Source organism: Mycteria americana, chromosome 1, assembly GCF_035582795.1.
Source record: "Mycteria americana isolate JAX WOST 10 ecotype Jacksonville Zoo and Gardens chromosome 1, USCA_MyAme_1.0, whole genome shotgun sequence".
NCBI lineage: Eukaryota > Metazoa > Chordata > Aves > Ciconiiformes > Ciconiidae > Mycteria > Mycteria americana.
In genome coordinates, this window is record NC_134365.1 from 196056621 (window position 1) to 196073803 (window position 17183).

The following is a 17183-nucleotide window of genomic DNA, read 5'->3' on the forward strand; positions in this document are numbered from 1 at the left end:
AAACGACTAAACAAGAGCCAATACTAAAGTCAATATCCCTAAAGTTACAGATCCCACTTATAATTTCAGTTCATCCCTATATTTTTAAACAGATGTACCCAGACAATATCTTTGTAATTAGTCTGTGGTACACTGAATAGCAAATTTTCTCAGATGGACTCAATACCACATGCTCCCATACATGTCCAAAGTGGAAGGCACAATATAACCATTTTACAGAACTCTCAGGAATCAGACAGGAGCAGAATAAATCACTCTGCGAACAAGCTGTGTACCAGGCTTCATTAGTTATAATTACCCCCAAAATATGCTCAGCAGAATGCACACGTGTCATCTGGGAGTGACACACAATAGAGTGGGCAACTTATAAACTCCTCCAAGCACAGAAAGAGTCCATAAAACAACTGGCTTGTGCATTTGGATTCATGTGATAACACCTCCTATTGCATAAGCCACCAGATGACACAGATGGGGCAAATCCAAACAAGGAACATTTCTTTTGTATAGGCATTGGACTTCATTTGATGCCTATTCAACCAACAAGCTGAGAAAGCTGAGTATGAAACACTAGATCTTTGTCTTTTTTATTTCCCAGATTGTGCTACACTCGCTCGAAATAATGAAACATGTATAGTTTTAAATACTTTGAACATAATGACTTAAAGAAAAAACAAAGCAAAACAAAACAGGATGTTAAATTTAACATACTTATGCACAGGCAAAACCAAACACTCTTCCCCAAACTTTAAAAGGAAAAATTTCTAATATAATATTAAACAGCATCTCCCTTTCATACATCCTGTTACCAAAAGAGGTAAGTACTGACTGAAGCTCTTTGAGAACACACATATCAGCAATCAGATCTATTCTTTTCTGAAGAAAATAATATTAATTAACATTATGTTCATGGATCAGATTACCTTTCCTTTAATGATTACTACAGAACCAACCACGTTACAATTATTGCAACATTGATCTCATCCTAACTTTGCTCTGTAAACTTGCTCATTTTTTTCTGCCGCCTGTACTTTCTGCCAATCATAATAACTATTTTCTGTCTGGGACATTCCAACCTCATACCAAACGCACATTTTTTTCCTCCTATTCTTGTTATTTACTTCCTTGCATCCATATACCACAGTGTTCCTGGTCTTCTCATTAAATGCCTTTCCGCATGTTTTCTGTAGTTTTCTATTATTGCGCACTGCTATGGAGATTTGATCATGTGAAAATATTGGAGGTAAGTACTTGTTTACTGTAATAAACCTATGCTTTACTCAGAAGGCTGTTATTCATATACAGTTTACTGTACAGACTGCTTTAATGGCAAATATAATGTGCAAGTTAAACATGCTCATATATATCAGTATTTTAATATAAACACGGAAATATATATTGTTTGGATGTTACATTTGTAGGCTAGTGCAGGTGTCCACATATTGATATGAATGCCCATGTGTCTATTTACTTCTATATTCAAGTGTATAAACACATACAAATAGACCCGCATAAAAATAGACACACCTATGTGTATGCACTCAAATCTTTAGGTGACATATACAGTGCTTACACTGCATTACGTTTCTGACGTGCTGTTAAGGAACTATGTAATATCCTCACATCTGTTAGCTCCTTCCAAGAGAACCCAGAAAGTAAATCCAAAACTCTGACTGAAAAATATATTTAAATTAGTAACTTAACATTAACCACATGACACTGAGTTCTGTGAAACGGCTCATGCCCACAAAGTAGATAGTCAGTTTTGATACAGTGGACTCTAACTGAAGTTCATAGATTTAGAGTGGTAACATGAACTGTCATGGAGAGAACTGAGTATACCCACAATATGTAAGATCAATTAAGGTCTCTTACAAATAGCATCAGTTAACCTGTGATCTGTCACATCTGTGCATCAGTAACACTACATGGATGCAAGCAAGGACAGGATTTGGCCCGCTTGGCCCCATTTCTGTGTAGTGCAACGAAGAGGTCAGCTTCAGTATTCATGCATTCAACGCTGGCAAACTCCATACAGTGCTCACAGGCACAGTGGCAGCAATTTCCTATTTTTCAAACATCAGAGAAGCATGAACAATTTGTGAATTGAGCTGCTATGGTACTATTTGAAGTCACTGCCTTCTTCTTTTCTTTTTTTTTTTCTTTTTTAAAGAAACAGATATTGAAAGTATCCCAGCTAATAATTTCATTCTGACACTTGAGTTTAAAAGGTTAAGTTACTATCTGAAGAAAGGTAATCTGGCTGCCTTTCATAGCAGCCTGCAAGCTCTGCAATCTGCATAGAGAGGGGCATTTGTCATCATTAGCTGAGCAGTGACAGCTGGCACCTAGGGTGTCCCAGATTCAAGAAGTGGCAAAGGCGCTCTTTTACCTTAAGTTGCCATTAAGTATAGCATGCTTCATAAGGAGCAATATTTTCTTTTTGTTATACAGCATGAAATAACAGCAGTGAATGCATCTCTATTTTCTTTGGCACAGAGAACGGGCTGATATACAATTAGCAGTTGCCTTTAGACAACAAGACACCAGGTTTATTATATGAGCAAACATCCAATTCATGTCACTTGAAAATAACTACAATTGGCTCAAAATTAGGGCAGTATATTTTCCTTCAAAGATATTTCAGCCTGATTGATTTGTAAATTTTATTTATGGACATGACAAATCGTGAATAAAACACAGTTTTTAACTAGAGGTTTAGTACTGTCACTTCAAGCTAGGAATGCCTAATTACTTAGACAGTTTATTAGATATAGGAAAAAAATAGTCCTACACTAGCATACAAGCTAATGCAGTACATTAATGCTTTGAAAGACTACCTGATGGAGAACTATTTTAATAGCAGCATTAGAAGCTTAAGGTAGGTTCTTAGAGTGTATTTAATAGTTATGTTTGTCTCAATTTTTTTTTCAAAACTGTTCCATGAGATTTTGCAAATCTATTCACATTTAAGAGTGTATTTAATAAACAGAATGTGTAAAAGTCTATGAAAGAAGCCGTGTTCATACTACCATCAATTATTCAATCTATGAAAGACTGAAGAAATGGTTTATAAACATTAAAAGTCCCTGATTTGGTTAATTTTATAGAAACAAAATACAAAGCTAAAAACTAATATGTCTTGACATTAAAAAAAAAAAAAAACAACAGAATTTTTTAAAAAAAAGAAGAAAAAAGCTCTTATTTCTCCACAGTCTCTCAAATTTGGAAACATAATCCATAATGCTAGATTTTGCATTATTATGTAAACTAGTTTTTCACAAATAAAACTAATTTTTGTGTTAATGTAAAATCTATGCAAATACATGCAGTCATTTATCAGGAAAGCTGACAAGCATTCCATATTGGAGAGGGAAAATGAAACTGCCTCAAGAATAGAGGCAATTAATTATTTCTGTATTTTCTCTTCCTCTGTCTTGAGGCACAAAAGTTATCCATCCAGTTAAAACAGCAAATGAAATAAAGAGATTTTTTTTTTATTTAAACACATATGGCTTTTGCCTGCAATACTGATCACCACAAGGTCTACAGATGCCCGTGGCTAAATTGTACACTGGCAGATGCACACAAGGGAAAACTGTGTTAATGCAGCGTGGTGAACAAAACAAATGAAGAACTGAATTTCGGGGGGGTGAGGGAGAGAGGACTTCTTTTACCCCATTGAGATACGCAGTTTGCCTACCAAGAGTGGATTAGGTTAGTTATAAATTTAACCTGAAAAGTTTTTCTTACTCCCTATGTCAAAAATCTAAATAGCACATGTAGAAGAAAACATGCTCGCAGATGCACACAATTTTGTAAGGTACAGATTATAAATAATGGGTTTGCCAAGATAAATGGTTATATTATTTCACCTTTACAATTAAGGACTAATAATACATAATGAATGTACTCACAGAATATAATGAGAAAACTGTAGTCCAACATACTTGCTGTCATTTTTTACCTACTTAAAGAAGCAATCTCTTGAAGTGTAGCTGAAAATTGCAAGCATTACGGCACAACCTACCATACGTGATATACTTTTGTGTGCTTCAGAGTGCTAGTACAAGTTCTGCACTTGTTAATTGTTCCTTTTTATAAGGTTATTTTAAAAAATTGAAGCCAAAATTAGCCAGTTCGTTCCTGGAAATAATTTGCAGAAGAAAACAAGAAATGGAGATGGTAAAACATTCACTGAAAATAAGACAGAATCATATTGATTGCAGTAACTTCTCTCTGAAGAGGCCTGTACACACCACAGAACTTTAAAATTACCACTGTAATGACCAAATAAAAATTACTAAAGAATATATTTGCAATCCATTTTCGATGTGGATTGCAAATGGATTGCACGTGTATCTTGAGTACGTCACACAACACAAATCCACCCCATTAAACTAGTGCTGACAAAAAAAAAAAAATTTTCAATTTTTTTCCTGGAAGTTTCCTTTAATTTTACAAAATAATTATTCTGTAACAACTGAAACTGTAAATAAAGGAGATTCAGAAATGTGAAATAATAAAGATCTCCTTTGCCTCATCTAAAACTAAGGAGACTTAAGAGAGAATATTGTCACTACCCTAACAGATACACCATTATTTTTTTCTTCTCTTCAATGGCACTAATGTATTATAAATGATAACATGCCCAAATGGCAAAATCTATTTCTACTATTAAGAAAAATCGATAGTAATATTCCTTTAAGATAAACAGATATTTCCATAAACAGCTAGCATTTCTCTTTCAACAATTGTATTGTAGATTTATGAAATTACAAGATTACGTGTTACTCCTGTAGTCTTTCTCATTTCAATGACACTGGCACTATGCCGCAAAGGACCCAGTTCTATATATTGTGTCCTAGAGCTGGGCTGAAAAAATGGTAGGGAAAAGTAGAAAGGACGGTAGGTGATCTACGTTAAATTTTAAAACCCAAGTAAGAGGAGAACTAGAGTGATTTGCTGCTCTTAATAAGAGACTCAATTCTCCCCTAGATAAAATATTATGCTCTACAATGACAATGTTACACCAGCTAAGAAAAAAATGTTCAGAGTGGTGGTAATAAAAATCAATACATTTTAAAGGCCAAAAGATCATAGAATCATAGAATCACAGAATCATAGAATGGTTTGGGTCAGAAGGGACCTTAAAGACCATCTAGTTGCAACCCCCCTGCCACGGCCAGGGACACCTTCCACTAGACCAGGTTGCTCAAAGCCCCATCCAACCTGGCCTTGGTTCTAAGCATCAAGTTTTTCCTGAAGAGATCTCTTCCCTTCTTCCTTAAATAATAAATTGGTTGACATGTTTATATTACAGTTATAGCTAGGATATTTTTAGGAACAATGAATAAGTGTTTTTAGCAAGTAGGTTGCTTATATTTAAGACTGTTAAAAGATTCTGTACCTTTTGGGAATTATAGAAATAGTACATGAAAAATACAGTTTTGAGATTTTGAAAGCATAGTCTTTCACTCATTTCTCTGAATAACCTCACCCTCCTCGTAAAGGCTTTAGAGCAGACTAGGGAAAGCATTTTTGTGGGAGCATCTTGTTAAAATATGGACAAAACAGCACTGTCCTTTCTCAAGAAGCTAATTCAACGCTATTGCTAAAACACAATGAAATTAATAGGGAAGTTCTGCTTCACTGAAGAGTAGATGTTTGGGCCAAAAATATACTTCCTCCCCAATGCACTATTTGATACTTTAGATATTTTAAAGACACACTGTATTTCATACTGCTCATAAGTTAACCTCCAAGCGTTATCCCAGTTTGGCCCTGATCCTGCAAATAACTGCCCGTGCACTTAACTGTGAGCCTAAAGAAGCCCCTGACCTCACCAGAACCAGCTGAATGTTTCACTAACCATGTGTGCATTGGCAGGATCAGGGCCTTCATAAGGTTCAATGAAACGTATTAATCACTCAGGACCAACTCACTCAACTCCTCCCTTCACCGTTATTTGGAAAGAAAATATCAGAAAGCTATACACTACATTAAAAAATAGAAGTCTGCAATGAAATATGTTAGGCATGTCTTTTTATAGCTAAATCGAGATCAAGTGAGTTACACAGGTAATTTACCATACCCACGCCATTGAAAGGGGAAAGGAAAAGTTTTGGTTTGAGTTAGAGGGACTTAACATGCCCGAACTATTGGCAGCATGAAAATTAGCAATAAACACATAACATGACAAAATGTATATGAAAAGATGGTGCTTACTTACAGCTTTATATAGGCTAGTGTTCAAAGACATTAAGCAACTTTTTTTCTGCTGATTTCAACAGCTCTAGCAGCTACCTACAAGATGATGTAGTTTAGTTTGCTAGTCGATATGAAACCTGCTTACAGAAAAACACCAGTCACAAAACTAAGTATGTTCAAGATGTACCAGCCTCCCATTTCAAATGGGCTGATACAATGTTGGGTTACTCATAAAACATAGCATGAACAAGCTGAGTGATGCCATAAATTATATAATGATGCACTGCAAATGCTCTCACACTTCAGTTTCGACCTACTTTTTCTAACACTCTAGTCCTCTCTCAGACAGCGTGTTCCAGGGCTAGAAGTTACCAAGGGGAAAGGTTAGTTTAGACATGAAGTCTTCGGAAGCTGCTCATCCAACACATACAGCTTTATTTTCAAGGTCAACGTTGAATATTTTCAGTCATTTAATCATATACAACATGAGAGAGTAATGAGAGTTCTGCAGTGTTGGATGACCCACTACAGATGTAGTAGATTAAAAGGCGCTAATCCCCACTGATTCCACACTCCTCTCACAGTTCAGCAGAAAAGAGCATTCTCCAAGCAGGAGATCTTCAAAAAAAAAAAACAACCCAGTGTTGGACTGCTTAAATAAAACGCTGTACTTTAAGGAATGTCTGGCTTTGGAGAAGCTGATGGAGAAGTGAACCAAATGAATAATTCAATGCATTTTTTTTCCTGCTTGAATGTTTCTGCAGTTCTAGCTAAAATTACAGTTGTGCAAGCTCTATGTTTACTTTTGAGATGTAACATTTTAAAGAAAACAAATCAATTACTGGGGTTTTTTTTTGTTTAAACAGATTGCAGATTAGAGGAATTTAAAGCATTAAAAGTTCATCTGTAAGTCCTAGGATGACCAAGTCCAACAGTAATGCAAACGCTTTTCGTGGGTTTTTTTTATTTTATTTTTAATGAGAAGAGAATACATACACATGTTAAGTTTAGCACTAATGAATGCTAACTGTGTACTGTAAAAAGGAGTTATATCACTTTTTTTTCAAAAAAGTAAAAAACATTTGCAGAAAACTGTAGATAATGGAAGAAAAATATTTGCATACCTAATTATACAGAAATGTATACCCAAAAGTCTAAGTAATGAAGTGTATAAGTTCATTAAAATTGCACTTTTGCAAACACTAAAGCAACTTAGCTTTAAATATAACTTTTCATTTGTTCCGAAATTTGAAAGTGTAGTCAAAAAGAAAGCTACAAATAAGAATACAGAAAATTGCAGGTACCATCAACTTCTATCACAAAAAAAAATGATGCTGCCTATTTTATATAACGTGACACTTAAAGCAAACGCGGCACAAATATCTGTCTTTAGTTTTCCTACTCGAAAAAAAGTAAATTTATTGTTGCTGGCAGGATGATATGGATGAAATAACCAGGATGAATTGAGGGGGGGAGGGGAGAAAGAGAAGCCAAGAAATCAGATACATTCAATGAGCCTTCAAACTCACTTCAGCAGTAGGGATAAATAATTTAATCAACTCAGCTTCATTTTTTCCTAGCTCCCTAGCGCAATAGGCAGATATTAAAAAATAAAACTTTAAAATTCATGAGCAGTTGTGTGTGGAAGAACTATCACTATATAATAAGAAATATAAAGTGATATCAACGCAAGCACTTTGTGTGTATATGCATGGGCATTTTAACTCACACTTTTCACCATACGAAAAGGAATTGTTGGTGAAATTTATATATAGCAACTTTCTTTTTTTTTTCTTTTTTTTTTTTTCAAATTACATTTTGGGGTCGTGGGCAAGTACCTGCAGTCAAAGATTTTCAACACCATTTGGATTTTTGGCTAACATGAGCACTACGTGACAAGGCACTGTAGTTTGAAAGATTTGAAATAACAAGCAGAGTTCAACAAATGCTGCTGTAGTACCCCCTAATTAGGGGAAAATATCTAGAAAACAGTAATTTGGTAAAAGTCACCAACATCATATGGTACCATTATCATGACAAATGATCAATCATCATTTTAATGAGGTGATTTTAATCTCAATTTTCCAGAACAACTCAATACATATAAAAATAAAACTCAGTGATGAAAAGGTGTTCCTTCCTTTTATAATTTATGAAGGACACATTAATAACTACAGAGAAAAACTAACTGCAGTAAGTGGTCAGAAGCTTCGAAAATATTCACATTTTATATCATATATAGTCAGATGGATAATCATTTTCAGAATCTAAACCAAACCACCGACTTTTTGCCATGTTAAAAGATCGGGTCACCTTAGCAGTTACATTTCAGTGGTTGACTAGTGTCAGCGATGCCTAAATCCACAAATTTTCAAACTATCGAATGTTTGCTGTGTATGTGTGAAATGAAATGATGTAGTGAAGTTAATAGCAACCTTTAGTGCTCAACATCACCCAGCCAAGGCTAAGGCTAGTATTTCCCACAGCCACCAAGATACAATAAATACGTATAACCTGCATTACTTCATATCATAGGTTAATCTTAGCATTATATATTGAAAGCTCTGATTTAGACGTAATTTTTATTTAAATTAATTCTGTCATATTATGAAAATTAAGACTATTGACAGCTTAAAGGTACGACCTATCGCCTTTTGCCTTTCGAAACTGGATTTACTGAGCTAAAACCCACGGGGCAAAAAATAAACAAAACCTCGCCCGAAACATTTCCACGTCCAGCCTGCAGCTCTGCTGCAGCTGAAGCGACGGGAAGCGGGAGCGGGGCCGGCGTGCCCCCTCCGCAGGAAAGGGCTGTTCCCCTTGGCGGAGGTGGGAGGAAGGGACAACCTTTTGTCCGCCCGCGTTAACTTTCGTTTTTACACGGCGCTGGTATGTAACCTCAGGGGGAAGGAGCTTCTTTCTTATTCAAATCGCAAAGAAGCCGCCCCCGCCGAGGCAGGGCCGGAGGTTTCGCTCCGGCCGGCTCCGGGGCCGAGCGGCCGCCGCCGGGGCGGGGACCAGCGCCCGGGCCAGCACCGCCGCGGGCCTTCCCCCGCCCCAGGCGGTCCCCGGGACCCGCCCGCCGGAGTCGGACCCAACTTCGCCGCTTTTCCTCCCTCCGCGCAGCCCAGCCGTGCCCCGCTCCGGCCAAAGCCGCAGCCCCGTCTGAGGGCACGGCGCGACCGGCATCGCCCCCGGCCCCGAGGGGCGGGCGGGAGGGGGGGCGGGGGGTCGTCCCGGGCCCCATCCGCGGGGGCAGCGGGGCGGGATGTGCCTGGCCGGCGAGGTGCCTCCCCCTCCCCGCCCGCCGACGGGGCCCGCGGCGGTGCCGCCGAGCCGGCTGCTCGGCGCGCCTGCAGCCCGCGGAAGGGGGGCGAGGGCCGGCCCCCGCCCCGCCGCGTCCCCCGCCGCCGCGGCAGGTTCCCCGCGCACCCGCGGGCAGCCGCCGGTAAGAGCAGCGGGGGCGGGCGGCGGCGGGGAGGCGCCCGCCTGGCCCCTCGGACCCAGCGAGGACCCCTGTAAGTGCCTGCTCGGGGGAGGCGGGGGGAGCCGGCCCCCGGGAGCCCGCAGCCGAGCGGCCGCGCACGCCGCCGCCCCGGGGGGGAGGGCGGCGGCAGTCCCGGACCCCGGGCGGGGACGGCGGCAGCGGCCGGCGGCTGCGCTCCTCCGGGGCGGCTCGGGAAGGCGCCGGGACCGGGCGCGTTGTGCCGCCGCCGCCGCCGGACCCGCCGCGGCCGGGAGGAGCCACGCGTGTCCCGCCCGGCGCCCGCCGCCTGGCCGGGAAACCTCTCCGGAGAAGGGAGAAGAGCCGGGAGGAAACAAGCTCCTCTTCGGCCGAAACAGCCAGAAGGCGGCCGCCCCTCCGCCGTCGGCCAGGGGGCTGCGGCCGAGAAGAGGAAAAGCTTCTTCGGGACGACCTGTCACCTGCAGGTTTCCAGCGAGGCTCCCCGAGACAGCCCTAGCCCCGGTTTACCAATGGGCAGAACCCGATTCCCGCATCGGCTCCCCCCATCGGCTCCCCCCTAGGAAGCGGCACGGGGAGCACCCGTACGAACGCCAGACCGAGCGAGCCAAGCACAGTGTCAGCAATTCTTCCCTACGTGCAATAAAGTTGGTCGCACTAATACGCTGAATAAATGTCGTGAAATGTTCTTTGCGGTATGACTTCTCCTTAGCGATGGATACGCCTGTGGCAGTTACTTTAAGAATTAGTAATCGGGCAGTAGATTAAGGATTCCAAGCGATGAAAAGCTTTGCTGGGTTTTTTTCCTTAAAAAAATACAATTTAGCGTTCTCTTGAAGTGAAACTCAGTAAATGCTGCAAAGCAGAAGAGTTTGTCACTCCAACTTATTTGCAAATAAAGGTCCCGATTACTAACATTTGAGGTACCGAAGGAGAAATTTGCTAATTACACAGCACACACACGAAACCCCAAACTGTCAGCTGAGTAGCATGCCAGCATGTTTGCAGTCGCTAGCATCCCTCCCGTGTGCACATTTACTAAACGCAGCTTGCTAGCAGAGCTATACGATAAACCGTCCAGGTTTGAAATTAGTAGATACTTAGAGCGCGTCTCAAAAAGCAGCTGAACATCCACTCTTCACAACACTATACGGAGCGCTATACGGAATACAAAAACGAAGCTAGGAATCGGCAGATGAGATTTACTGTTCATATCTGCTACTTGATTTCTGGAGGGAACGTGAAAAAGACCTGACAGATACGTTTAGCGATTGATTCTCCCTTCATAAGGTACAAACACAAAAAGCAAGGCAGAGACAATGCCGAAATGCATTAAACCTCAAAATCGATTAGCGCCCGTCAGAAGATCTTTTAAAACAATACAAATCGTGGACTTTGGCGTAATATTTTATTCCAAAGGACACTAAATTTGCCGTGAATCTGCTGCCTTATTCACTGCCCGGTTCACGAGAGAAAAAAACCCCGACAACTTCTCGCTTGCAGTTACAGACAAGTATCAGGAGGAAAGGACAGCGTGACGTGACGCCAAGTGTGAGTTAATGAATTTACGCCTCTGCTGCTGCAAGAGCGAGCCCGGTCTGTAGCTCCCTAGTTGATGCGTGCCCATTAATACACCTGCATGCACGTCTCGGCCGTGGGGAGGCACGCAGGGATTCAGTGCGGAGCGGCACAGTTTTGCCAAGTCCTTTCGAAACGTCAATACCCTTCAAGTTACACCCAAAGGAGAACGATTTCTCTTGATTTCCGAGCGTACAGATGACCGGCGCGGTTTTTCTGCCAGTAACCTTCTACCTTTCTATATGTGCCTGCGTGTGCGTGTGCGTGTGTCTATGTATACATATCTATCTCCTCGAGAGGGATTAATTAGCCGCGTTTGAGCTGAAAGAGGCTGCAGTGACGAGCCCAGTGGCGATTGGCCGCCCGCCTGCCTGGCCCTGCCTTTATAATTTCCACACGAGTGCATCTGGGCTCTTATACAAACCAACAGCCAGCTTCTTCTGACATATACACACACACACACGGCACTTTTTCCACCATCTGATTAACCACCCTGCACACACACAGTGATTACTACGGGAAAACATAAATAAATACGAAGAGGTTTTATTATTTTGACTACTGGAAGCCTCGCTGTGTCTCAGTGCAACTTTTGTTTTTCTTGCTGCTGGGGAAGGTGCAGCTCTCGATGCTTTCCTCTCACTCACGGACCCTTTAAAAAAAGGGGGAGGAAAAATATCGCCCCCTCCAGTCCCCCGCCCGCCCCCCCCCCGCCCCCCCCCCCCCCCCCCCGCCACACACACTTCAAGACGGCTGATCTAAAAAAGCAGGAAGAGAGCATCTGAGGAGCAGCAGCCCCGGCGCATTTTGAAAAACGTTTGTGACATTTCAGAGTGCGGCAGCCTGTTTCTCCTCTGAAGTTGGCTCCAGCCTTAGCAGCCGCATTGGATCCCACAGCCTATTGCGAGACTCCGGTATACAATCCGGATCTCTGCCCCAACATGATCGCGGCCCAGGCCAAGCTGGTGTATCATCTGAATAAATACTACAACGAGAAATGCCAAGCCCGGAAAGCTGCCATCGCCAAAACGATCCGAGAAGTCTGCAAAGTGGTGTCGGACGTGCTGAAGGAGGTGGAGGTGCAGGAGCCTCGCTTCATCAGTTCCTTGAACGAGATGGACAATCGCTACGAGGGGTTGGAAGTCATCTCCCCCACGGAGTTCGAAGTCGTGCTGTACCTGAACCAAATGGGGGTTTTCAACTTCGTGGACGACGGCTCCTTGCCGGGCTGCGCTGTGTTAAAGTTAAGCGACGGGCGCAAGAGGAGTATGTCCCTCTGGGTGGAGTTCATCACGGCGTCTGGCTACCTCTCCGCTCGCAAAATCCGGTCCAGATTTCAGACTCTGGTGGCTCAAGCCGTGGATAAGTGCAGTTACAGAGACGTGGTAAAGATGGTGGCGGACACCAGCGAGGTGAAGCTGAGAATCAGGGACAGGTACGTCGTGCAGATCACTCCGGCGTTCAAATGCACGGGGATCTGGCCGCGGAGTGCTGCTCACTGGCCGCTTCCCCACATCCCCTGGCCGGGACCCAACAGGGTGGCGGAGGTCAAGGCGGAAGGCTTCAACCTCTTATCCAAGGAGTGCCACTCTCTGGCCGGCAAGCAGAGCTCGGCCGAGAGCGATGCCTGGGTGCTGCAGTTCGCGGAAGCCGAGAACAGACTGCAGATGGGCGGCTGCAGGAAGAAATGCCTCTCTATCCTCAAAACCTTACGGGACCGTCACCTGGAGCTGCCGGGCCAGCCCCTGAATAATTATCACATGAAGACTCTGGTTTCATACGAATGCGAAAAGCATCCCCGCGAATCGGACTGGGACGAGTCGTGCCTGGGGGACCGGCTCAACGGGATTTTACTGCAGCTCATCTCCTGCCTCCAGTGCAGGAGGTGCCCGCATTACTTCTTGCCCAACCTAGACCTCTTTCAGGGCAAACCTCACTCGGCCCTGGAAAACGCGGCCAAACAAACGTGGCGACTGGCTAGGGAAATACTTACCAACCCGAAAAGTTTGGAGAAACTTTAGAAAACCGGCCCGACCGATAAATCTGCTTATTTCCCCATGAAGTTTAAGCTGCCTGTTCGAAAAGTCAAATATTTCCACTTGACAATGCAAATAATATTCTCTTTTTAAAAGGAATATAGCTTAGGCTCTTCACAAAGAAAAGCAAATAAGAACAGCAAGTAGCGCTCCTCTTATCTTCGTCACAGTTTTGCAGTTCCCCGTGAAAAAAAAAAGAAAAGGAAAAAAAAAAAAGAAAGTATGTTACCCGGAAAGCAAAATTGGCCGTAATTTAACACGATTGTGACCATTCTGCCTAGAAACGATACCAACGGATTATAACAAAACCCCGGTATTTTTATGTAAACCCTCTGTGAGTAAAAGCTATTTGGATATGCCACCTGAACAAACCCTAATGTACCTTTTAATTTGTATCAAATATTGTGATCTCACATTGTCTTTGAAATTGTGGATGTTGGTGTTTTGTGATTTGGTGAACGGAAGTTAAATTGCCATTTTGGATACTTCAAGGACATTTCTGCTAAAGAGAAGATACCATTTAAAAAGGTAGATTTTATCATGGTACTTTTGTTAATTGTCTTTTGAAGTGTCTGAACTTAACAAGTTTACATTTTTCGTTTCATATATATTGCTTGTTCTATTTCTAACATTCCATAAATATACTTGAAATGTTATTTAAATATATTCAAAAGAAATTTGGATTCTGCTTATATAATAACGCTTGAATATTGGAATTATATATTTGAAAATGCACTTGAAATACACTGGATAATTACCTTTTGTGATTTAGATTTTAATTTCTGTTGCTGATTTATTTAATTACAAGCTAATAAATGAAGTAAAATGCATATGGGTAAGCGTTTCAATACCGGATCAAGTTTGCTACTTGAAAAACCAGAGGCAGCTATGTTTGGTGAATTTTGCCTTTCTGTTGATAGTTGCTTAAATCCTGCAAAGCAGAAAACTTAAGGGCAGCCGCCTGATTTTGCATTTGGAATAGTTTTGCAGAACAGGCAAATATTGCTGGTACAAACACATTAGAATTTAGCTCCGGATGACCATCAGCAACTGTCGGACACCGATGTAGTTATCAATGCAGTAACACTTTTTCAGCCGTCAGAAAAGAAAACTATTTTCGAAAGGTTTACTATACGGCGCTGATGTGTTTCTGCTCGGTTTTGAACAAAGCTGAGGAAGCACAACATATCCCTGAAGCAGTCAGTGGACTGAGTGAGCAGTCAGCCTGATAAACCCAGCGCTTTGGCGCAAGTAGTAATAAAGAAGAAAATAAAATTTATAGGTGAAAGGTTGAAGCCGGCACCAATAAAGTGAACAACAATATTACTTCTGACCTACAAATCCGTTATGAATGTGATAAGATCGCCAGTTGCGCTCCCAGAAATCAAGCCCCTGCGCTCCCAGGGCATGCAGAGGGAATAACATGTGCGTGCCTACAAAACTGCAAGCGATCCAAAATTGCCTGTCCGTACTGCAACGCCTGGTCCTTCTCAGTATGCCTTTCTTTAAGGCAGCTTTAAGAGCAAAACGCAAAATAACAACACGGATTTTGTGTAGTACCCTAACAGTCAACAAGTGCTGAAAGAGGCCGAGCGCCTGTGTAACACCCACCAGCAACTATTTCCAGTGGGTGCACTTTAACGAAACCCTTATACCCAGCGATTGTGACAGAATCTCTTTTTCTCCCAGCACTGCGAAGAAAGTTCCGAGTTTGAGAAATTATTCGTCAGAGAGAAATCACCTTATTACAAACATATTCAGACGAGGTAGCTAGCATTTTTCTTGGAAATTATTAATGATATTTCTGCAGAAAAAAAGTCCCCACGGTCTTTGTAAAAGTACCTCCCCTATTTTCTGTCTTCTAACATTTTCCAGCGCAATAACAAAGAAATAAAGCAACAGCGATAAGAATAAAAAGAGATGCAAGCGAGAGGAGCGCCCTGTCACACACGTCCCTTCCGTATGCCCCCTCCTCCCCCCGGCGGCAGCCCCCCGCTCCGTTCGCGCGGGGAGGAAGCCACGCAAAGGTTTCTGCTCAAGTCACGCACCCCTGCTCTGTTGCGGCTGGGCTGGAGGTTTTCGCGGGGGCGGGGGTGGGGGGGGGGCGGCGCTGGGGAATTGGTAGTAGTAAATGACTTCAGAAAAAAACCAGAGCTTTCCCAGGAATCAAGTCTTGGGTCCATGCCTATTTCCCCTTTCTTTCCCCCTTCCCCCCCCCCCCCGAAAATAAGCATTAATTTGCGTTTGAGCAGTGTTTACTCAACTGCGCCGTATTTTCTTACATGGAAACTAACGTTCTTGAAATAACGGGATTCTCCGATATCCTCGGAAGGGGCAAACCCCTCCGCTGTGTCTCGGGAAGGCTGCAGGCTGAGACTGCTGCTCCCTCCAGGGATTTCAGAGCAATTGGCTTAACTACTAAATCTGACCACGTTCATACAAAGACACCGAGCGAAAGGCTGTTGGAAAACGCGCACGCTGCCGTAATAGAGGATTTAACATCATTAATGCATTGCGCTTTTTTTTTTTTTCTTTTCTTTTTTTTTTTTTTTTTTGATAAAACGCAGCAAGAGGCGGCAGAGGGGAGCAGAGTTTGGAGGGAGGGGGCGGCTCCAGCGCACGTGGGCCGGGACCGGGACCGGGACCGCGACCGCGACCGGGGCCGGGGCCGCCCGCTCGTCGCACTCACCTTAGGATCGATCTTCTTGAAGGCCGGGTCATCCTCGTCCACCTCGAAGTAGATTTCCGTGGTGGTGATGGAGAGCGTCCCCTTGGCCACCACCACGGGGGCGATGAGCTGTGCCGGTGTGCTGAGGACCACGGGGCCTGCAAGGCAAGGGCAGCGGCGTCAGGTTGGAGGCGCCCAGCCGGCCCATCCCCGGTGGCCCTTCCCCTTCCCTCCGCCGAGCGAGCGCCCGGCGAGCCCCTAATAAACGCTGTTTGTAAACCGCCGTGTTTATTCCCCTCCTGCCCGCGGTCAGCGCTTTGAACTCCGCAGTCGGGACAGCAGCGAGCTTGTGAGCTCCGGGGTTGCGAGATAAATCAGCCAGCAGCGAAATTCAGAGGGGTTAGAGTGAAAAATAGCTGCCTCTTAGAAGTAGGTCCCCTCTCTTTTCATGCCCTTTTGCTCCTCGTTAACACTATCGCTGTTTATGTGCGATAGCGGCGATTCGTTACACACAGCTTCGACCTGGCAGCGAGGGGTCCCCGCGGCGGCCGGACCCGCGGCGGCCGGGCCGGGCCGGGCCGGGCCGGGCCGGGCGGGCGACAGAGCAGCCCGCAGCCCCCAGCCCCGGCCCGCCACACCGGCCCTGAGAAGCCTGGGGTGGTTAATCTTAACTCTGGGTCCAGACCTCAGCTCCGAAAGTATTGCGAAAGATGGGTTGTTTTTTCTTTTTTTTTACCTACTTCAATACCACACGCGCACAAAGGCTAGCATCGTTAAATGTATTTACGGCAAGATAATTTGTATTTCAACGTGCTGTCACTTAATCCTTTCAAAATTACTGTAACAACGTTTCGCTCAAATGTACTCCTTAACGAGACGCTTGCACGGGCACTGAAAAGGTGGGATGGGGAAAACCTACTGTAAAAGGCAGCCTTCTCCACACAAATTGTTAGGTTTTAATTCAGGAAAAAAACTTCTGCTTTAATGCAAAAGATAACAGGGGATCACTTTTTCACCATCTTATCTTCAATATGAGTGCAATCTACTGTTAAAGTTGACGGTGTTGGTGTTTAGGAAGCTCACTTGCTCTAATTAAAAGAAAAGATTAAATATAAACCACTCTTCTAGATCTAAGCGCTAAAGCGTGTAGGGTAATTTGTGTACACATATACAAACACACGCGTCCACACGCATGCACAAACACACAGCTGACATACAAATAATAAAAGCC

The 17183-nt window shown here is 43.4% G+C and overlaps 1 protein-coding gene across 1 annotated transcript; it reads left to right on the plus strand.

Annotated features, from left to right (window-relative positions):
• Positions 1-12021: 12021 nt before the first annotated feature.
• Positions 12022-13788, plus strand: MAB21L1 (mab-21 like 1). Its single transcript, XM_075492002.1, has one exon. The coding sequence runs from the start codon at positions 12190-12192 to the stop codon at positions 13267-13269; it is 1080 nt and encodes a 359-aa protein (XP_075348117.1). The 5' UTR covers positions 12022-12189; the 3' UTR covers positions 13270-13788.
• Positions 13789-17183: the final 3395 nt, after the last annotated feature.

Excerpts from the sequence above, each read along its gene's own strand:
- MAB21L1 (XM_075492002.1), top strand. The coding sequence starts at position 12,190 with ATGATCGCGGCCCAGGCCAAGCTGGTGTATCATCTGAATAAATACTAC.